At 52.7% G+C, this 21,326-nt stretch overlaps 2 protein-coding genes across 5 annotated transcripts in view; one reads left to right on the top strand and one right to left on the bottom strand.

The window, feature by feature from the left end:
- Window positions 1-11,489, top strand: part of SERHL2 (serine hydrolase like 2) — a 37,096-nt gene extending 25,607 nt beyond the window's left edge. For 2 of the 4 annotated variants that reach the window (XM_038550326.1, XM_038550328.1), the window contains 4 exons: window positions 2,975-3,009; window positions 9,049-9,131; window positions 10,305-10,398; window positions 11,128-11,484. In XM_038550326.1, the coding sequence (XP_038406254.1) occupies window positions 2,975-3,009; window positions 9,049-9,131; window positions 10,305-10,398; window positions 11,128-11,241 (326 nt within the window). In that variant the 3' untranslated portion in view covers window positions 11,242-11,484. Of the gene's footprint in view, window positions 1-2,974; window positions 3,010-9,048; window positions 9,132-9,458; window positions 10,057-10,304; window positions 10,399-11,127 lie in introns of those variants that run through there. The other 2 variants (XM_038550325.1, XM_038550327.1) reach the window with 2 other exon arrangements.
- Window positions 10,278-20,509, bottom strand: RRP7 (ribosomal RNA processing 7 homolog). Its single transcript, XM_038550329.1, has 7 exons — window positions 20,378-20,509; window positions 18,622-18,764; window positions 14,608-14,733; window positions 13,847-13,964; window positions 13,480-13,577; window positions 12,916-13,114; window positions 10,278-11,858 (listed from the first exon to the last, which is right to left on the bottom strand). The coding sequence occupies exons 1-7, from the start codon at window positions 20,448-20,450 to the stop codon at window positions 11,773-11,775; spliced, it is 843 nt and encodes a 280-aa protein (XP_038406257.1). The 5' UTR covers window positions 20,451-20,509; the 3' UTR covers window positions 10,278-11,772.
- Window positions 20,510-21,326: the final 817 nt, after the last annotated feature.

The raw sequence follows: 21,326 nt of genomic DNA, 5'->3' as shown, positions 1-21,326 counted from the left end.
GACTTTTCCAGCAGGGAGCCCTGAGGCCCCTCCCCGGGGGACACCCCCAGCCCCCCCAAAAATACCTGGTCCCCCCGGAGCCGACCGTGTTTACAGGGGGCTGGCAGAGGCGCCGACCTTGCTGCCATTTGGGTTTTGTGTTTTAATACCACTTCTTTCCAACAGGTGCCACCTGATCTAGTTGAAAACTCATGGTCCTATAAAAAGCTGTGCGCGTCTCCCTGGGTCTGTACCCCTTTGTTGCTCAGCTCACCCCCAGGGTCACCCCCTTTTTAAGTGTGTCCACACCCTCCCGGTGTTTTCTGCGGTGAATATGAATGCATGGACTGTATGCTCGTATTTCTCTCTTACACTGTGGAGGTCCACAGCCTCCTCGCTCCTGGCACTTAGCACTGATCCTGGAGCTTGGGCCGCATCTTCGCATCTTCATTACAGACGCAGAATGTTCCCGGGGAGGCCGGGGAAGCTGACCTCAGCTGTTCCCTGCAGAGAGACACTCGGCCTTTCCCGGCCTTTCCCGGCCTTTCCCGTCTCTGCTGTTAGGAGCGAGGCTGGTTGGCAGGAGCGTTAGTGACCTTCGGTCGTGGGCACACGCACACATCGAAACCACACTGAGCTGCGATTTCTCCCCTGCCGAGGGCAGAGGCGCTGGGTGTCGAAGGCACTGCCAGGTGCCCTCCGGGGCTGTCCCTTCGCAGCCCGGCCTGTGATGGATGAGAGGCCTGTGCTTCCAGCTGGCACGCGAGCTAGGTGAGAAGTTACAGCTTAGTGTGGTTTTCATTTGAGTTTTCTTTTTACAGTAAAGGTGAATATCTCTTATATGTATTTTTCTGGAAACTGCACATGGCTACCCTCTTGTGCGTTGTTCTGGTGGTCTTTCCTCAATTTCTGGGAACTTCATATGTTGGGGAGATTGAGTTGCAAATACATCTCCCCAGAGTGTCATTTGTCTTTTGACTTTGCTTAGAGGTTTTGTTTTTGTTTTTCCTTGCAATGCAGAATTTTCTCCATGTGATTCATATATATGTCTGCCTTCTGGCCTCTGCGTTTTGAGTCATAGCTGAGGGCTCATGTTTGATTCTGATACTGTTTGGTGTTGAGAATTGCCACTTTGGTTATTTATCTTGTGTACCGGTTGAGGTTTGGATCTAATTTTATCTTTTTCCAGATGGCTCCTCAGTTGCCTGACACTATTTTGTCACGAAAGTGTCTTTGCCCTTGGTGACACGGGGGCCTGGCATACCCTGACTGCCGGTCAGTATCTCAGTCTGTCTTTGGACCTTCTGTCTCTCCGTGGGTCTGGCTGGCTGTCGCTGACCAGCAGTACCCGGCTTAGATTATTGAGGCCCCACAGTGTGTTTTATTTGTTTTTAATTAATTAATTTTTTTAAAGATTTTATTTATTCATGAGAGACACAGAGAGATAGAGAGAGGGGGCCAGAGACACAGCAGAGGGAGAAGCAGGCTCCACGCAGGGAGCCCGATGTGGGATTCGATCTCGGGTCTCCAGGATCACGCCCTGGACTGAAGACAGGTGCTCAGGGGCTGAGCCACCCAGGCTGCCCCCACAGTGTGTTTTAATATCTGTAGCATCTCCTTTTATGGCTCTTTTTCAGAGGTTTCCCGCTAGCCTTGCTAAAAATTCTGTTGGCCCATCATATGTGCATTTAGCTAATGTTATAACACTGGTGATAACAGAAGTACTCCTGTCCCCCAGGCCCCCCCAGCGTAAACAGTAGAACAGCATCCATTCCTTTGAACCCCGTGTATCCCCCTCTCTGCCACCCAGGGGTAGACATCTACTTACCCACCCATGAGCAATATTTCGAGCACCTACCGCGTGGCAGCCTCTGTTCTCGGTCCTGGGGAACCCAGCCGTGATTGAGACACCGAGCCCTGTGTCCCCTGGGAAGCTGCTTTCTAGCGGAGGAGACAAGTGTGGGTGGAGGGCTTTAGAAAGTGCTAGTGGTCAGGAGGGAAGCCCACCAGATGGGGCGGGAGAGGTCCCAGTGAGATGGCTGTGACTCACGCATGTATTTGATTGGGGCTGTAACTGGGAGGCCCCGGAGCCTGGCTGCGATGGCGACATGGAGCCAAGGCTCGTGGGAAGGTGGTGGCAGCCCTGCTTGTCTTTGGTGTCACATTCTTGGGATTTACCCAGTTGACAACTGGGGCTCCAACCCACAGTTCCCCAAGTGGAGAGGGTCTCCTAACGATCCCCCTGCAGCTCACTACTCAAGGGGCCCCCCCGGATCTGCGATGCTATTTCTGGAATTGCTGGGAATGTGTCCTCTCTGGGTGCGGCCGGGCTGAGCCCCATCAGGACCGTGGCCCCAAACCAAGGCTCGGCCCGCAGGTGGACCGCGGCCCTCCCGACCCGCCAACCTTCTTTTTTCTTCTACACGTGATGGCATGGATTCTTAGCTCTTGGGCACTTCCTGGATTTTTTTTTTTAAGATTTTATTTATTCATGAGAGACACAGAGAGAAAGAGGCAGACACAGGCAGAGGGAGAAGCAGGCTCCATACAGGGAGCCCAATGCCCAATGTAGGACTCGATCCCAGGACTCCAGGATCATGCCCTGACCTGAAGGCAGGTGCTAAACTGCTGAGCCACCAGGGGATCCCCACTTCCTGGGGTTTAAAGATTATGCACCCATCTTAAGGTTCTTGGGGATGATAGCCACTGTGCCAGATAGGGAAAGCATCTGGCACCGTCCTCCTGTGCTGTTCTCTGGGGCGGCCGGGGAGGTGGCCAGGGAGGTGGCCAGAGAGGTGGCCGGGGGCGGGGGAGGGCATGTGGGCTACACCACTCCGGTGGCCAGGTGGCCGTGACCAAGCTGTGCTGCTCCGGCTCAGCCCCAGGAGGACACCAGTCCAGGCTGAAGAAGGGCCCCAGGTCCCCAGGGAAGCCGTGTGGAGTCCCTGCCCCTGGGGGGCAGCACTGAGTCCCCATCTTTTTGCTTCCATTCCAGGTCTAATGATGAACAGAGACCGGAGGGTTGGTTTGGTGAGTGCTGGCTTCTTTCCTTTGTTACTGCAGTATGGTGGATGTAGCATCACGGTCATTTTAAAATCCTCCACAAGTGTCCAGTTCGGTGGCACTAAATACATTTGCAGTGTTGTACAACCAGCGTAGCCTCCAGATTTTTTGTCGCCCCCATGACGACTCTGTACCCACTGATCACCAGCCCCCCAGCCCCCCCAGCCACCGTTCTGTTTCTCTCTGTGAACTTGGCTGCTCTAGGGAGCTCGTGTAGGTGGTCCGGGGTCCGGGGCTCACGTGTCTGCCTTATTTCACTTCACTACCATCTCCAAGGCTCATCCATGTCATAGCAGGTGCCCAGACTGCCCTGCTCTTATGACTGAATAATACTCCTTTAGTGTGGATCTGTCCAGCCATCCATTGAGAGACACTCGGGTTGTTTGCACCTTTGGGTTATTATGAAGCCTGTTGTGAACATGGGTGATGAATATCAGCCCGAGTCCTTGCTTTCAGTTTTTTTGGTGATCCACCGAGGAGTGGAATCACTGGATCATGCAACAATCCTATGTTGAACCTTTTGAGAAACTGCCCAACTGTTTTTGCATCGGTGTCACACCCTCAGCAACGCACGGGGGTTCCAGTTTCCGTGCCTCTGACCAACGCTTGTACTTTTTCTTTCTTTCTTTTTTTTTTGGGGGGGGGGTGAGGTGGTGTACAGCCTCTTTCCAATCATTGGTCCCTTATGGCAAGGGCTGAGGCCAAGGGAGAGGATCCACTGCCCCGCAGATCCCCGAGGTGAAGATGTCTCCCCAGCAGGGCTGGCAGGGGTCGGGGCTGCTGCACCAGGATGTGCCCTGCACGTAGGGGGAGACAGAGGAATGCCAGCTGGGGGTGCTCCCGGCGCAGCAGCCGCCCCCCGTCCTTCCACATGCCTCACATGTGTGTGCTCAGGCCATCCTTGCTGCAGCCCCAAAGGAGGGAACTGTTGTCACCCACATTTCATAGGCCAGAAAACAGCCCAACGCCTTGTCCACGGTCAAGCAGCACCATGGGGGGAGCTTGACACAAAAAACTGAAAAAACAAACCATTACTGACACACAGCTGCCCACAGAGCAAAATATGAATGCAGGGCCCACTGTTGCCACATCGAGGGCCGACTTGCAGCCCCATCTGTGTGTTTTCATGACTGTGTACATAGACACTGACACATTTTAGGGCTCTTGGGTTTTGTTGTTTAGGTTTTTACGGAAATGGTTGCAAATGCTTACTTACGTGGATTAATGAAAGGCTGTGGGAGTGCAGGGAAGGCACCCGGGCAGCTGGGGGCGGGTGTGGACAGAGGAGTTTCCTGGAGGATGTGGGATGCTTGCTGGGATCGACATGGGTAGAAAAGGGACAGACTCTCCAGGTGCCTGCCATTGCCCAGAGGCTGGGAATGCTTAGTGCCCGTGGTGAGATGTTCTTGATGGAGCATATGAAGACCCCAAGGGGAGAGAGAGGCAGCATAAGAGGCCTGGAAGCCAGCAGGCATCCTGGAGCTGAGACAGGAGCACTTGCACAAACCCAGCCACAGAGGCTGTGTGACCTTTGACAAGCCACTTGCCCCTTTGTCTTGTGCAGAAAGGAAGTGCATTCATTCATTTACTCATCACTCCAGTTGGTTTAATGAACAGCTAGGAGATGCCAGCCCCTAGGCCCATCTTTGTGGGGTTGCTGTGAAGACTAGCTAAAGTCCATGAGTCAAGTGCCCTAGCACAGACAGCACTTTAGGTGCTCCCAGATGGTGCTCTTTTTTTTTTTTTTTTAAAGCTTTTATTTATTTGACAGAGACAGACAGAATGCACAAGCAGGGGGAGGGGCAGATGGAGAGGGAGAAGCAGGCTCCCTGCTGAGCAGGGAGCCCGAGGTGGGCTCAATCCCAGGACCCTGAGATCATGACCTGAGCCAAAGGCAGATGCTTCACTGGCTGAGCCATCCAGGCGCCCCCAGATGGTGCTCTTAATGAGATTGCTCAAGAGGGTAAAATGCTTTGCACATGTGAGATGCTGTCATTAGAGGTGGGAAGCTCTGGCCTCAACCACTGAGAGCTGTTTCCCAGGCCCAGGTGTGGACATTAGCCCTGGAGCAGGGCATCAACCAAGGGGATGGGAATGTTTGAGTTTTGATTTTGATCTAACTGGGATCTGTTCTCAAGTGAGGTGTGAGGTAGGGATCCATTTTGATTTTCTTTCCAGATCAGTAGCCAGTTGGTCCACTGCCAGTTACTGGGGGGTCCTCCTAACCACCAAGGCTCACTCCTCCGTGGTTTGTCCTCTGTGTGCTGGTCCTCAGGCTGGGAGCTTATTGCCAGATCCTAACCAGTGGGGTCCTTGGCGGCCCCCGTTGGAAAGCTTCCCTCCAGAGAGTGATTCCAGCTGGACTCCTGGCCTGAGCCGGCACCCCCCAGGCAACAGTGCAGGGCCCCAACTTTCACTGTCCCAGAGTGCAGGTTGTGTTGGATACTTTTGGGGTCATTTGGAAACACCCCTTCCCTTTCTTAGGACCATGCCTTGTGCAGCACATTGCTGTTGTGCAGCAGGCTGCCCACTCATTGGAAATTCATGTTCGGGACGTAAACTGAATCACAAAAGATAAAAGTTCTAACATGGGTCTGTCTCTGCACTCTCTTTGTTCCATTGATCTTGTCACCATTCAAGCCATACCACTTATTTTAATTCCTATCTCTAATTAGTTTTGGTAGTTGGAACCAGTGTTCTCTCCTTGTTCTTCTACACATTTTCCTCGGCTTTTCTTGCATATCTTGACTTCCAAATGAAGTTTGGAATGATCAACTTATGTTAAAAACTAAATTGGGATGGGACGCCTGGCTGGCTTAGTTGGTAGAGCATGTGATTCTGGATGTTAGGGTCTTGAGTTCAAACCCCACGTTGGGCATAGTGCTTATTTAAAAATTTATATTGGGATGACTCTGAATTTGTAGCATGCTTTGGGAATTTAATTACTGTAAAATTATGAGTGGGTACCACCTAATTTACAGTAAAGGCATCACCTCAATATAGTGGGTGCCAGGCAATGGGTTATCCATATGGAAAGTCTGATCCTAGACCCTTGCCTCACACTATACACAAATCAAGATGGATTGTAGGGACGCCTGGGTGGCTCAGCGGTTGGGCGTTTGCCTTCGGCTTCGGTTGTGATCCCAGGTCCTGGGATTATTGAGTCCCACATCGGGCTCTCTACAGGGAGCCTGTGTCTCTGCCTCTCTCTGTCTCTCATGAATAATAAATAATAAAATCTAAAAAAAAAAAAAGATGGATTGTAGGTCAAAATACGAAAACAGTAAAGGTTCTAACGAACCCTGGGAACAGCTTTATGACCTTGAAGTAGATAATATAGTAGGACTCAGGACTCCAAGATCATGACCTGAGCTGAAGGCAGATGCTTAACTGAGCCACCAAGGCACCCCAAAATAGACGATACAGTTTAAATAGAACACACACATGTGAATCAATGAAAATACTGATCAGTAGAGCTTTACTAAAATTTAGAATTTCTGTTCCTCAAAAGACATTGAGAATGAAAAGTCAAGCCACAGACTAAAAGAAGATATTTAAATGCATAAGCCTGCTAAAGGACTCTTATCCAGAATATATAAAGAGCTTCTACAAATCAGTAAGAGAACAACCTCATTTTTAAAAACAGGCAAAAGATTTTAACAGGCACTTCATAAAAAAGGCTATCCAAGTGGCCAAGCAGCACATGAAAGGTGCTCCTCATCATTAGTAATTAGGGCAATGCAAATCAAAACCCAAGTGAGATATTGCTACACCTCCACCAGAGGGGTGTAGAAACTGGTGTCAAAATTGAAAGGCCTGACAACACCAGTCTTAATGGGGATGTGGTGCCACCAGAATTCTCCACTTCAGGAGGAAGTATAAATTGATGTAACCCCTTTGGAAAATTGTTTGGCAGGAACTGCTAGGCCAAAACATAGGCAAATCATGTGAACGAGCCAGTAATTCCACTCCTAGGTATATACCTGGCAGTAATGAGGGCTGTGTGCAAAAAAGACATGTGTGAGGATGATCATAGAGGCTTCATTCATAATAGTCCCAAACTGGAACTTACCCATAATGTCTTTCAACAGTAGAATGCATAAATTGTTATATATTCACACACACTGGAGCAGGAATGAAAAACCAAACACACAGCAAAAGAGAGCACTCTGTGATTGCATTTACCTGAAGTTCAAAGAGAGGCAGATGGATGTGTGGGGCTGGCGGTCTGAAGAGTGGTGTCCCTGGAGAAAACCCCAGGAGGGAGCCTTCGAGCTGGGTCCCACAGAGCATCACTAAATGAAAGGCCATCCTGAGCTGACACGTAGATCTGGGGACTTTGCCATAAGTTACACTTGAATTAGGAAAGATACAGATCAGGGAATGAAAGTGGACTAGAGAGAGGTTAGAGGAGAGGAGGGTAAAAGCACAGAAAAAAAGAGAAGGGCACAGCCAACAGCCCTTACTTTTAAAGGCTCCCTTGGAGAAATATCCTCATACTGTGGCTTTGAGGAAACCGCCGCAAAACCCCAGACTTGGTCACATCTGGAGACATGAGCAGAGGTGACATCCCTGTCCCTTCCTTGAGGACCAACGTATAATTGAGTTGAGGGCCCGACAGCCCCCAGGCAGAGGACCCGGGTCCGGGGTCCTGGCTGGAGAAGCACATCCGGGGGAGGCTGAGAGGCTGGGAGTGGGAGCGGATGCCTGAGCCTAGCACTGGCGCCATCTCCTGTTTGCTGCTGTGCACCTTTAGCCTCTCCGGTCCCCTGGAAAGCCCTATTTCAATCTGCCCATTAGCCCTGGTCCAGGGAGCTCCTCTGGGGGTGGGAGCCACCTCCGTGCTTTTTCCTTAGGCCACGCTCCGCCAGGAGAGGACGTGCAGCATGTCCGGGTCCCCAGTAGATCCTCATTCATTGGGCCTGTGGATGATCTGGAAATGTCTGTTTCTGGAAGAGCACCCAGGGCTATTTTTGCCAAAGGAGCAGGAGAAGGCTGGGAGGAGGTCAGAGAAGATCAAGGGCAATGTGCTCTCTTGGCTTCCCCCTGTAATGGGGGGTGTGTTTCCATAAGAATTTTAATTTATCGCCAATGGTGGAGGAGTATTGGGCATGACCTAACAGTCGGTCCTCATGCGAGCGTTGCTGAATTAATCCACTTAGTGCACGTTTATCAAGTTCCTCCTCTGTCAGGCCTTGAGTTCTGGGACTCTCCAGTAGAAGTGTAATATGAGCCTCATGTAATTCCACTTCTTGCAGTTAGCAATATTAGACTAAAAAGAAATGGAATCAAATTTAGTATTTTTAATTCAGTATACACAAGATGTAATCAGTATAAAAACGTGAGGCATTTGCCATTTTTTTATACTGTCTTCGAAATCCACTGTGTAGTTTACAGCGCATCTCGATTTGAACTAGCCCCGTTTCAGGCACTCCTAGCCACACATGGCTGATGGCTACCATGTGGGACAGCGTGGCCCTAGACCCCTATAGGGTCATCATACAGGGTGGCCTGGGCTCCGACAGAGGCCAGTGGGGGCTGGGAGGACATCAGGGCGTACTCACTCCGTACAGTGGCTCAAGCACCCCACCTTCTCTTGGAAGTGGTCTGTGCGCATAGTGGACTCTTCTTGGCAGAGTCTGGAGCCTGGCCTGGCTGGGCGACCTGGGGATGGTGGGCCACAGCGAATCCTAAAATCTAGGCCCGGAAGCTGCCCGGGTCATGTTTCTGCCTCTTAGCCTCACAACAACACAGGGATGTAAACCACCCATATCTGGGAGTTGCTGTCTGGCTGGGCAGCCATGAGCCCAGAAAGAGGGAGAAGAGATTTGAGGGATAAAGGCAGGGTCTCTGGCTCATGGGGGTTAGAGAGGCCTCTGGAGGTGACGTGGTTGGGTAATGGACTTGGTCCTGGGGTAGAGGGCCAGTGACGCCACATGACCCCTACTGTCCCAAGGCAGCCCTGGCGTCTTGTGGAGAGAATTCACTCTGGTTTTGTCTCTGCAGTTGGAATACAGCATCCCCTTCCTGACCAGGGAGCTGCTGGTGCACTCCATCAAGCAGCTGCAGGCCCAGGTCCTGCTTATCAAGTAAGTGAGCCACGTGCCCAAGAAGAGGGTCAGGCCTCCCCAATGAGGTTTCAGTTCTGGCGGGAGGCCAGGCTGCTCGCCCTACCAAATCCTATAGCTACTCCAGACCCCTGTGGCCCCCACCTTCCAGCACCCAGCCAGAAGCAATCCTACGGCCTCGCCGACCTCCTTTAGTGAGGCTGATCCCTCTCCACTCTGCCGCGGGATGCCCCAGGCAGGAACTGTGACCTCTGGGGACATGGGTCTATGGTGCTGAGCACAGGGCTTTCAGAAGCACAGACCCATTACAAATCCAGACCACAATGAGGTACACTGCACGCCCACTAGGATGGCTAGACAAAGTCTGGGAACAAGTGTTGGCGAGGATGCAGAGGCCCCAGAACCCTCGTCGTGGGACTGCAAAGTGGCACAGCCACTTGGAAAACAGCCTGGCAGCTTCTCCAGCCGTTACCGTTAGACCCAGCAGTCATGCCCAGCACAAGTCCACACCACGTGAACGTGACCGCGCAGAGTGGCACTGCTCACAGCAGCTCAAAGGTGGAGACCCTCCAAACACCTGTCAGCAGACAAGCAGAATGTGGCGCATCCACACAGTGGGCTACGTTTTAGCCAGAAGAGGAGCAAACTTCTATGTGCTTTGTGCATGAAGCTTGAGAACATTAGAGAAGGCCAGTCACAAATCCACGTATTCTACAATTCGATTCACATCCAAGTGCAAGGGGCCAAGTCTAGACATTCACTCAGTGGTTGCATTAAGATGGGGAACTACAGGAGAACTACAGGTTTGGTTTGGGGTGTTTTGCTTTCGTGAGGATGACAATGTCCTGGGATTGACTGTAGCTGTTTGCAGGACTGTATGTAAAAAACACAGAGTGGTACATGTTAAAGGGGTGAAACAATCTCAGTAAAGGTGTGAAGAGACAAAGCATGGACCCAAGCCCTGTGCTACTTAGAGGCGGTGGCCGCAGGCAGGTAGGTCTCCCTCCCTCCCCACCCACCTCCTGAGGTAAACCCGCAGCTTGTGGGCCACCATGAGCCCCGAGACGATGCAGGTACCCAACTGTGCCAAAGTCAGAAGCAAGCCCAGGACGGTCTCCTCTTACCCTGGAAGCCAAGGCAGGGGGTAGGCACTGCAAGGAGACCACAAAGTGAACCGATCCTTTTACTTTCCAGAGCAAGCCAAGGCTATTTTAACATGGAAAGAGGTATCACTGACAAGAGTGTCATGCTTTTGGTGCTAGACACGCTGAGATCTGTCCTAAAAGAGGTAGGTGCATGAGGCTCAGCCAGGGTGACGTCCAGGAGGGTCCTCACCCACTCCTCAGCTTGCATGTGAACCTCTGGTCTGGCCCCGGGTCTGCTGGGTGTGGTCGGCCCCTGCAGCCCTGGGTTCATATGGAACTCAGCACAGCAAACAGTTTGGTAGTTTCCCAATATTATTTTCCACACACATTCCCTCAGCCCATGGCCCAATTTGGCTAGAGGCCACCCTAGAATTTCTAGGATGACCAGATGACCAGTCTCCTCAGTGGGGGCTGGGACTCAGACTTTGTCCCTGGGAGAACCTGGCACTTGGTGACCATCACCTGCTGTGAACACCTGACCCCGGAGCTCTGCAGACATCTCAGCATCACCACCAAAGGCAGGCAGTGCCTTCGTGTCTTCCACGGAGGATCAAGTTTGAAAGACTCCGTATTCTTTTTTTAAGCCCTGACAATTCTCAGAACCAGCAGGGCTCTTGACTGCTGGCCTCGTTCCCAGCCTAGCTCTATAACCTCACAACTCAGAATGGCCCAGAAGCCCAGGGTTTGGAGCCCTCCTCCCCCCAGTCAGACCTTTCTCCCTGGCTCTGAGCCAGGCCCCGACAAGCAGCATGTCACTGCCCCGGGGGGAACCCTTCGAAACCTCTGTGAGGCAGCAGCCCCGGGAAGGCCCCAGCACAGCAGAACCCCCTTACCTGGGCTGTACCTGACCAAGCATGCCCTCCCCTCCACAGCAGTTCCAGTACATGGAAGTCCCGGGCAACCACTATGTGCACCTGAACCAACCCCAGAATGTGGCTGACATCATCAGTGCCTTTCTGCAGAGCAAGGAGAGGCTCCCACACTAGCTGTAGCCTGGACCTGGGGCTTTGGAGGCCTTGTGCCCGTCACTCCCATCCGGATTCCAGGTGTGGTGGGGACACGGGGCAAGATTCTTTTAACATGTTGACGTCACGGGGGAGACACTGCTTGAACTTTGGGGTGTTGTCTGTTTTGTGGCTGATAATCTGCACCAAGCTGGTGGTGGGCGGAGGAAGGAGTGGCCAGGTGGCTGCCCAGCTGGATGGAAAATAAATGTTCTTGTATTCTCACTGCTTCTGAGGCTGTTCACTCCTCATGGGGACTTTTCCGCGGAGGGAAGGGAGAAGAGAGTCTAGGAACAGGCTGGGAACACAGACCAGAAGGAAGCGACCGTGGCCTGGGCGGGTGGCTCCCTGTGAGCCAGGCCCTCATGCTGGACCGGCCTTGCCAGCACTGGGCCCCAACCCTGCTGAAGTTCCAGAACCAAGGGAGGATACTGTCCTTCACCCCACCCATGTGGGCTCAGATTGGAGACGAGTGTTCCAGACCTCTCCACGGGACCCCCGGATCAGCTCAGCTCAGTAGGGTCGGAATTTGCGCTGGGCCCGCATCAGTTCAATCCTCTGCTTGTCCTCCTCGAACTTCTTGCGCAGCTGGGCTAGATCTGGGGGAAGGGGAGAATGGGGCCATCAGTCAGTGTGGCCCCACTGGCCTCTGCTCTAATGTGATCTGGGCCTCTGGGAGACAGACTAGCCTACAGGCCCAGAGGCGGAAGCTCAAGCCAGGGCAGCACTGCCTGAGGTTTGAGAGTAAACTCACCAGGAGAGTGAGCACAGAGCAAACAAGACACCTGTTCCCTTAGTACCCCCACCACACACCCACGACGAAGGCAGGTGGCTATGGGGGTGTGGAGGGCCCCTCTCCTGGCCTCTCCCTGTCAGGAAGTAAAGGGACTCCACCCTCAGGCCACAGATTCAGGTGGCAGCTCCAGTCACCATGTGACCAGGTCAGAGGAATACAGAAGGGGGCACGGGAGCCCATAGGGAGAGTGGATGGAGGCCTGCCGTCGGCGATTCCAGGAGTCAAAGTGCCAACAGAAGGTGGCAGGTCACCATCGCTGCAGAGCCCGTGCCCCTGGAGAGGCCCAGGCCAGAGCCAGCACCCTCCCCACAGGCCCACAGGGAGGCCGCCCTGCAAACGTGGAGAAATAGGGGCACAAGCTCACCGTCATCATGAATTGTGAGGTGGCCACAGGCGATCAGGTCCTTGCCCTAACACACTGCACGCGAGGGTACCTGCCCCACTCCCCACGTGTACACATTCTCTCTCTCTCTCTCTCTCTCACACACACACACACACACACACACACACACAAACCTGGCAGCGGCCCCACCCTGTCCCCACAGTGAGCTCTGCAGCCTGGCCCTTGCTGGAGGCCAACAGGTTCCAGCACCAACTGCTCAGGGGTCTGCAGGTAGTCCTACACCCCAGGTGTGTCTGAAGCCTCTCCACAACCCAGGGGTGAGCAACAGGGGGACCCTAACTCCAGAGCCTGTCGGGAAGCCTGTGCCCCAGGACACCCCCAGGCCCGCCCCTGGGAGCTCTGCGCTCCGGCTGGGGCTGGCAGCGGCAGCAGCAGCAGCAGCCTTGGGCCTCGTGCACAGGTCCCAGGCGCCAGGGGAAGTGGGGCTGAAGCCCCGGGGCTGGGGGCGCTCCCTTACGCTCCATCTTGGTCTCTCGGTGCTGCCAGGCATAAAAGTTGAGCAGCTCCTTGCGGGCACGCTTCTGTCTCTCCTTCTCCAGCACCCGCAGGCTGGCTGCCTCTGTCCGGGGCAGTACAGGCCGCCGACCCCGACGGGTCACCTTCACCCAGCCCTCCTCGTCCGGAACCCCTTCCTCCTCCTTAGCCTTAGCCTCCTCCTGCAAGGAACAGACAGCGTGATGGGCAGACCCTTGGGACCCACCCTGCAGCCTGGGGTGCTCTCCCCCACCCTCCCTCCTGCACCCACCACCACCCTGGGCACCCCTGCCACCTGCTGTGCCCTCTCCCTCCCAGTAGCTAAGCATAGGGGGTGGGGGGCACAGAGTTGCCAACACTGCCTTCTCCTCCCTCAGAGGGTTTCCTACAGACCACTTAGAGACTAGATGTCACCCGGCCAGGTGACGCAGGACTCAGCAGGGAACAAGGGAGCCTGAACTCCACAGGGATTGGGACGAGTGCCACTGGCCAGCTGGTCCAGAGCGACACAACACTGAGGACACCACCGCCCCCACGGAAACCCCACCTCAGCTATCCTCTTGTCATACGCCTCCATGAACGTGTCCACTTCGACCCTCAAGGTCTCAGGGTCCAGCACGGAGTCTACGTAGTTGCTGATCCACTCTGAGGGCGGGAAACGAGGCATCCTCAGGCCTGACACTCGGGGCATATCCTGCCCAGCCAGTTGGGACCCCCTTCCACCGGAGGTTCATATGCTGAGGAAGGTTCCAGTGGTGGCAAGCAGGGCTGTCCCCTCTGCCCACCCTGAGCACCGGGCTCAGCCTCCCACAGGCCATTCTCAGGGTGAGTGGATCCAGCAGAACTGCCCACAATGCTTCCCCCGCCAACCCGGGGGGGGGGGGACCAGGTGCCCGACACTGTGCGGTACTGACTGTGAATGCCACTCTTCACGGGGTGACTCTCTGTCGAGACCACTAAGGGGCCCTTCAGGACTATGGCCGCAGACACACCAGCTGGCTTCTGGAACACCACGTAGGCTACCTGGAAGCCCTGGGGGAAGGAGAGAGGTCAGAATGCCAGGACATCCCCAGGTCCCTGGCACAAGGGCTCCCACCTGCCCTCAGCCTGACTTGTCGCTGGACCAGGGGACGCGCATTGGGCTGTCCTGGACATGAAGCTAACCAGGAAGTGGTCTGTAATCCTGAGGAGGGACGGCCACCTTCCCAGTTTTCAAACTTCTGCTAAAAGCAACTGAGGGGAGGTGGGACACCAGGACCTCCCTTCCAGTTACAAGGGGGACTCAGTGGGAAGCAAGGTCACCACGCACCACGAGGACACAGCACACAGTAGCCCCCACTGTGCTCCACCAGGAGGCATAGGCTTGGGATGGGGAGCCAAGACCCGGCCGTGGGAAAGCAGGTGGGGAGCGAGGGGGCCTCCTGGGCGGTGAGCAACATGGTCGCTGAGCTCTCACCCAGGACGATGGAAAGAGCTGGACAAGAAGCTAAAGGATGTGGCAAATCCAGGGAGAGGAGCAGGGGCACTGCTTATTGGCAGGCATCCTCAACCACACGTGGCAAGGACTAGCCTAGAACCGCCACCCCAACACTACCTCCACCACGCACCCTGGGGACATGGCACCAGCTGCACCCCGCGCCCCCATGCTAGCAGACCGCAGTACTCAGAGGCTTACTGGAACAGGTGTGGGGTCAAAAAACTTCGACTTTGGCTCCTTTGGGCTGTCGCCGAGGTCGGGCTTCTCCTGTAATTCCACAGATTGGACGGCACCACAGGGGGAGAAGAGGCGGGACAGGCACTCCTGCCGAGGCCCGGGGGGAAAGCGAGGCCCGGGGGGAAAGAGCAGTGTGAGGCCTTAGGGGATCTCCCTCTGGCCAGGTGGCACTGCTAGGGGATCGCGGCCCCCGAAGGTCTGAGTCCAGGTCTGCCCAACTGGGGGGCACGCACACAGGCCTGAGCAAGCCACACCCTCCTCCGCCCAGTTACCATCCTGCCCTCCCACAGCCCCAGACAACCTTGGGAAGTTTCATATTCCAAACTCTAAGTTAAAAAAAAAAAAACCTCCAGGGGCACCTGGGTGGCTCTGTCGGTTAGGCGTCTGCCATCAGCTCAGGTCATGATCTAGCATTCTGGGATCAAGCCCTGCGTCAGGGTCCCTGCTCAGTGGGAAGCCTGCTTCTCCTGCTTGTGCTCACTCTCGCTCTCACTCTCACTCTCAAATAAATAAAATTGGGGCACCTGGGTGGGGAGTCTGCTTTGCCCTCTCCCTCTGCCTGCTGTTCACCCTGCTTATGCACTCTCTCTCTAATAACTAACATCTTTTTAAAAATAAATAAATCTTTAAAAAAAACAAAAACAGGGATCCCTGGGTGGCTCAGTGGTTTAGCGCCTGCCTTTGGCCCAGCACGTGATCCTGGAGTCCTGGGATCGAGTCCTGTGTCGGGCTCCCTGCATGGAGCCTGCTTCTCCTGCCTGTGTCTCTGCCTCTCTCTCTCTCTGTCTGTCATGAATGAATAAATAAAATCTTTGGGGAAAAAAAAAAAAAACCACCAAACACACCTCCACTGGCCAGGAGACGTGGAAGAGAGGAGACCTAGTGCATGACAGAATTCAGATATAAGCTTTTTGGCTTTATGACAGGACCCTGCTGGAAAAATGTGCCCAGAATTTGTTTGGTTTGTCCCTGACAGAGCTTTCTCACTTTGAAAAGGGCATCTTGGGGCTCCTGGGTGGCTCAGACAGTTATGCATCTACCTTCAGCTCAGATCATGATCCCAGGTCCTGGGATCAAATCCCACATCGGGATACTTGCTCAACGGGGAGCCTGCTTCTCCCTCTGCCTGCTGCTCCCTTTCCTTGTGCACATGTACATTTTCGCTCTCCCTGACAAATAAAATCTTTAAAAAGAAAAAAAAAAAAAAACAATGAAAAGGCCATCTTGCTGAACGATATATCTTTCCCTGCCCACTTCTCTAGGTGAATGATCCTCAAACAAAGTAGGATTAGGTTTTTTTGTTTTGTTTTTGTTTTTTTTTTTTTTTAAGAGGGAGAGGCAGAGACACAGGCAGAGGGAGAGGCAGAGACACAGGCAGAGGAAGAAGCAGGCTCTGTGCAGGGTGCCCGATGCAAGCCTCGATCCTGGAACTCTCAGATCACACCCTGAGCCAAAGGCAGACATTCAACGCTGAGCCATCCAGGCATCCCTGAATAGTTTTTCAAAAAAGAACTATTAATTTCTAAAGATTTATTTTAGATAGAGCGAGCAGTAGGGAGGGTCAGAGGCAGAGGGAGAGAATCCTCGAGTGAAATATTAATTTCTAAAGATTCTTTTACAATTAGAGAAAGAAGCAGAGGAGAGGGTGTCATGTTTTACCTTTCCTGAAGTGTAATGTGTGTACAGAGAAGGGCCCAGGCCCGAGTCTATAGTTCGCTGCATTTCACAGACTGAACATACTTGCGTACTGAGCACCCAGGAACAGAACAAGCCCTTGCCCAAGAAATCCCTTTGTGGCTCTCCCCTCACGAGGATCACTGCCAGCCTGAGTCCAACCACATGGATTTAGCTCCAGTTTTATTTTAATTTTTTTAAAGGTTTTATTTATTTATTCATGAGGATCACTGCCAGCCTGAGTCCAACCACATGGATTTAACTCCAGTTTTATTTTATTTTTTTTAAAGGTTTTATTTATTTATTCATGAGAGACACAGAGAGAGAGAGAGGCAGAGACACAGGCAGAGGGAGAAGCAGACCCCATGCAGGGAGCCCAATGTGGGACTCGACCCCAGGGCTCCAGGATCACACCCTGGGCCAAAGGCAGGCGCTAAACCGCTGAGCCACCCAGGGATCCCTAACTCCAGTTTTAAATGGCCGCTGCAGGGAGGAAAACTTAGTTGGTTGGCTCATAAAATCAAGATACTCCAAATAACCCCAGAAACGTCCTTGCGTATTCTTGTTATGTAACCTAATCCTAGGGCAGCCCGGGTGGCTGAGCGGGCTCAGTCTCTCATGAATAAATAAAATCTTAAAAAAAAACAAAAAAAACTATTCATCTAAAATGCAGCAACATCATTAGTTTCTCTTTTGTAAATTTGCGTAATGCAAAACTGTCTTTGTGAAAGAAAGTTATGTCCGCATAGATTTAGAGATTAATCTTATCTTTTTCTATTTTTTTCCTATGGAGATGTATCACTTTTATAATCAGGGAAAAACAACATGTAATCCAAAGAATCCTGGGTAATAACAAAAAGGTTTGAGCTTCTTAGAACTATACTTTTTGGGATCCCTGGGTGGCAGAGCGGTTTAGCGCCTGCCTTTGGCCCAGGGCGCGATCCTGGAGACCCGGGATCGAATCCCACATCAGGCTCCCGGTGCATGGAGCCTGCTTCTCCCTCTGCCTGTGTCTGTGTCTGTGTCTCTGTCTCTCTCTCTCTGTGACTATAATAAATAAATAAATAAATAAATAAATAAATAAATAATAAAAAATTAAAAAAAAAAAACCTATACTTTTTATAACACAGCTCTAAAAAGACATTTTCAGGGCACCTGTGTGGTTTAGTCAGTTAAGTGTCTGATTCTTGGTTTTGGCTCAGGTCGTGATCTCAGGATCCTGGGATTGAGCCCTCCATCTGGCTCTGCGCTGGGCATGGAGCCTGCTTGAAATTCTCCCTCTACCTCTGCCCCCTACCTTGTGCATGCTCATGCTCTCTTTCTGAAATAAGTAAATCTTTAAAAAGGCACCTGCCTGGATCAGTCGATAGAGCACGTGACTCCTGATCTTGGGGTTGTGAGTTCGAGCCCCATGGAAGGAAGGGAGGGAGGGAGGGAAGAAAAGAAAAAAAAAAAAGAAAGAAAAGAAAGAAAAAGAAAAGAAAGGAAGGAAGGAAGGAAGGAAGGAATGAAAGGTAGGGAGGATTAGATTTCTGTATGGCGTAGTGTCTTGCTGTTTTCTGTCTTTTGCTTCACTGCCCCCCCCCTCCAACTCCAAACGCCTAAATCACAAACACTCATGCGGAATGCGGTCGCTGTGGAAAAGAGATGGGGAGCACAACTATTATGAATAGAGGGGACTACAACAGGGAAATGGGGAGCGGACCGACGACGGAAGTGCAGAGGATATGAGGGATGGGAGGGGCCCCCGGGCAGAAAGGGAGGTGAGGGGAGGGAGGCGAGGGAGGGAGAGAAGGATAGGATAAAAGAACAATGATAAAGAAAATGCGATACAAAAAGAAAAAGTAGCAAAAAGTATAAGCAGAAAAGTACAGAAAAGGAAAAAGAAAGAAAAGAATAACAAAAGCTCACAATCGCAAAAAGTAAGACAATAAAGAAACATTTAAAGAACATTAAGAAAAGGAAATAACGGAAGAAAATCGACTGGAAAAAGAAAAAAAAATAAAAAAGAAGAAAAAAAAAAAAAAAAAAAAAGAAAAGAGAAAGAAAAGAAAAAGAAAAGAAAAAAAAAAGAAAAAAAGAAAGAAGAAAAGAAGAAAAGAAAAGAAAAGAAAAGAAAAGAAAAGAAAAGAAAATTAAAAAGCCATTTCCTATCACGAAGCAGCCTTCTAGAGGCCCTCCCTTGGGCCTTCAGCTGGGGCTTCCATCTCACCAATAAAGACATGGTGGAGGCCGGTGGGAACCTACCGCTGCCTAGAGCTCCCAGCCAGCCCGAGGTTCCCCCACCAGACATCGGCTCACCTCTGTGCAGTATGGGGGCACATTGAGGACAAAAAGGGTCCGCTTCTGAGGCCAGGAAGACTTGGTGCCTTCTCGAACTTTGTGCTCTCTCACATAGAGGTAATGAGAAGCTTGCTGCTTTTCAGAGAACTTGATGGGGATGGCTGGACAGGAAACGGGGGCAGGAGGGATGGTGTGAACATCCAGCTCACGTGTCCCCTTCCAGTCCCATCTGTCCATCCGCTCTTGCCCTAGGCCCATGCGCAGTACGTGCAGGCTGTGACAGTGAATGAACAGAGGAACTTCCCTCAAGGGGCGCCCACAAAGGAGGGGGGAGAGAGTCTAAATGGGTAATTATTACAAATGGGGAGCAAAATGAGAGCGGAGTCCAAACCTGCTGCTCCTGGTGTTGACACCCAACTCCTGACATCTGCTGGAGGCCCTGCCAGACCCTGACCACCTTTCACATCTGTCTGCAGAGTCCTCCCCCCACCACCGTGCAGCCCACCACTCGACCGTCTCTAAGTCCAGGCCTCACCCATGCTCATGTTTCCCTTTCTCTGAAACACCAACCTTCTTCCCTCCCCCCTCATTCTTCGGCTTTAGCTTTCCTTCCTGAGAGAGCCTTACGTGCCAAGTTAGATCCACCTGCTCGGTGCCTTGACAAGGTCTCTCACGGTCACCAAGTCTCTATCTGCGTCATCATTTGGATACTGGCTGACAGTCCCATGACACTAGGGGCTGTTTTCTGTTTCTTGCACCACCTTCCTCAGAGCACAGTGGGGGTACAGCTGCAATACCTGCGCTCAGGAAGCCCACATGGGAGCAGAAGGCAATGAACAAACAAGCACATGACAAATAGAGAAGAAAGGGGGAAAGAGTGCAGGGGGGTCTCGAGGCAGAGGCCTTTGGACAAGCCATCAGGACAGCCTCTTGGAGGAATTAACAAAGCCACAAGGCAAAGCCTGTGTGAAAACGGGGGGGGGGGGGGGGGACACAGAGTGCAAAACCCCGAGGGTGTAAAGAGCCTGTGGCTTCAGGGGAACAGCAAGAGCTCTAGGTCGGCTGAGCCACAACATGTGAGCTAGGCTACGAGTTAGCAATCACGGATTTTGTTTTAGGTGCCAACCTGTAAAACCACTGGAGGGAGTTCAGGGGGTATGAGGGCACGTAGGTAGGCGAGGCAAAATCTGATTGAAATCCTCCCTTAGAGGGATCCCTGGGTGGCGCAGCGGTTTAGCGCCTGCCTTTGGCCCAGGGCGCGATCCTGGAGACCCAGGATCGAATCCCACATCGGGCTCCCGGTGCATGGAGCCTGCTTCTCCCTCTGCCTGTGTCTCTGCCTCTCTCTCTCACTGTGTGCCTATCATAAATAAATAAAAAAAAAAAAAAAAAAAAAAAAAAAAAAAAAAAAAAAAAAAAAGAAATCCTCCCTTAGAAAGCACGTTCAGGCACCCGGGCGAACCGAGGGAGGGGCAAGCACAAGTCGGGAGGATGCGGACCGCTGGGGGCTGAGAGGGGCCAGAATCGGCAGGAGGTCGGTGGGCCCACCTGCGGGGGGGGACGGGGTGTGAAGGCGGCACGGGCTGGTCCGGGGAAAAGAGTGTGGCCAGAGACGGGCCTACCCCAGGGAAGCGGTGGCCAAAACGGGCCCGACCCGGGAGAGGGCCGCCCGCCGCGAGCAGGTCGCAGCGACCATGTTGGGGGCCTCGCACCCCACCGCGCGGCCGCTCCCGGGGGGGTCCCTGAGCCGCCGCCCCGACCCGCGGCCCCTTACCTGAGTAACCTGGGGGGCTCGGAATCCCCGGCTCCGAGTCCCGCGCCCCACGCTTCCTCCTGCGCGCCGCCATCTTGCCAACCGGAAGCCGCGGGGGCCGCCGGGAGTTGCAGTCCGGCGCCGGGAGCGTGCGCGCGTTTCCATGACGACGGCGCGGCGTGGGGCCCGCCTTCCCGCCCTGGCGCACCTTCGTTTGCGCTGAATAAAGTCGGCGCGGCAACCGGCCAGTAAATGTCGGCGTGGAGGGAGCTGGGCCTTCCGTTCTTCCCCCAGTAACGGTGAAGGCCTCGTTGACGTTGGCCTTTTAACCACTTCTAAGTGGCGTTACGTATATTCCCATGCTTGTGCAACCTCCTTACCCATCTCCAGAGTTTTTCAGCCTTCCCAACTGAAACTCTGCACCCGTTTCCCCCCTTGCCCCTGGTAAGCATCATTCTACTTCCTGCGTCTATGAATGTGACGACGCAAGGTGCCTCAAATAAACGGAATCATACACTATTTGTGTCTGGCTTATTATCCCACGGCGCACGTTTTCATGGTTCATCCACGGGGTAGCAGGTCTCAGAATTTCCTTTTTAAGGCTGAGTAATATTTCATTGTGGGTGTAGATCACATTTTGCTGATTCACATGTCTGTGGACATGTGGGTTGCTTCTACTTTTGGCTACTGTGAATAATGTTGCTGTGAATACTCTTTTTTTTTTTTTTTAGATTTTATTTATTTACTCATGAGAGACAGACATAGGCAGAGAGGGAAACAGGCTCCCTGCGGGAAGCTCAGTATGGGATTCTCTCCCAGGACCCCAGGATGATTAGCTGAGCCAAAGGCGGACACTCAACAGCCACCCAGGTGCCCCTGCTGTGAATATTCGACACAACCTTCATGCAGATGTGTTTTTAATCTCTCTTGGATCCATATCTAGGAGAATTTATTATACAGTAATTATGTT

Source organism: Canis lupus, chromosome 10, assembly GCF_011100685.1.
Source record: "Canis lupus familiaris isolate Mischka breed German Shepherd chromosome 10, alternate assembly UU_Cfam_GSD_1.0, whole genome shotgun sequence".
NCBI lineage: Eukaryota > Metazoa > Chordata > Mammalia > Carnivora > Canidae > Canis > Canis lupus.
This window is presented reverse-complemented; position numbering and strand designations above follow the sequence as displayed.

Excerpts from the sequence above, each read along its gene's own strand:
- RRP7 (XM_038550329.1), bottom strand. The coding sequence starts at position 20,450 with ATGGCGGCGCGCAGGAGGAAGCGTGGGGCGCGGGACTCGGAGCCGGGG. Across the intron at positions 13,115-13,479 it reads ATGACAAGAGGATAGCTGAG|GAGGAGGCTAAGGCTAAGGA; the intron begins GTGGGGTTTCCG and ends TGTTCCTTGCAG. Across the intron at positions 11,859-12,915 it reads CCGAGAGACCAAGATGGAGC|ATCTAGCCCAGCTGCGCAAG; the intron begins GTAAGGGAGCGC and ends CCCTTCCCCCAG.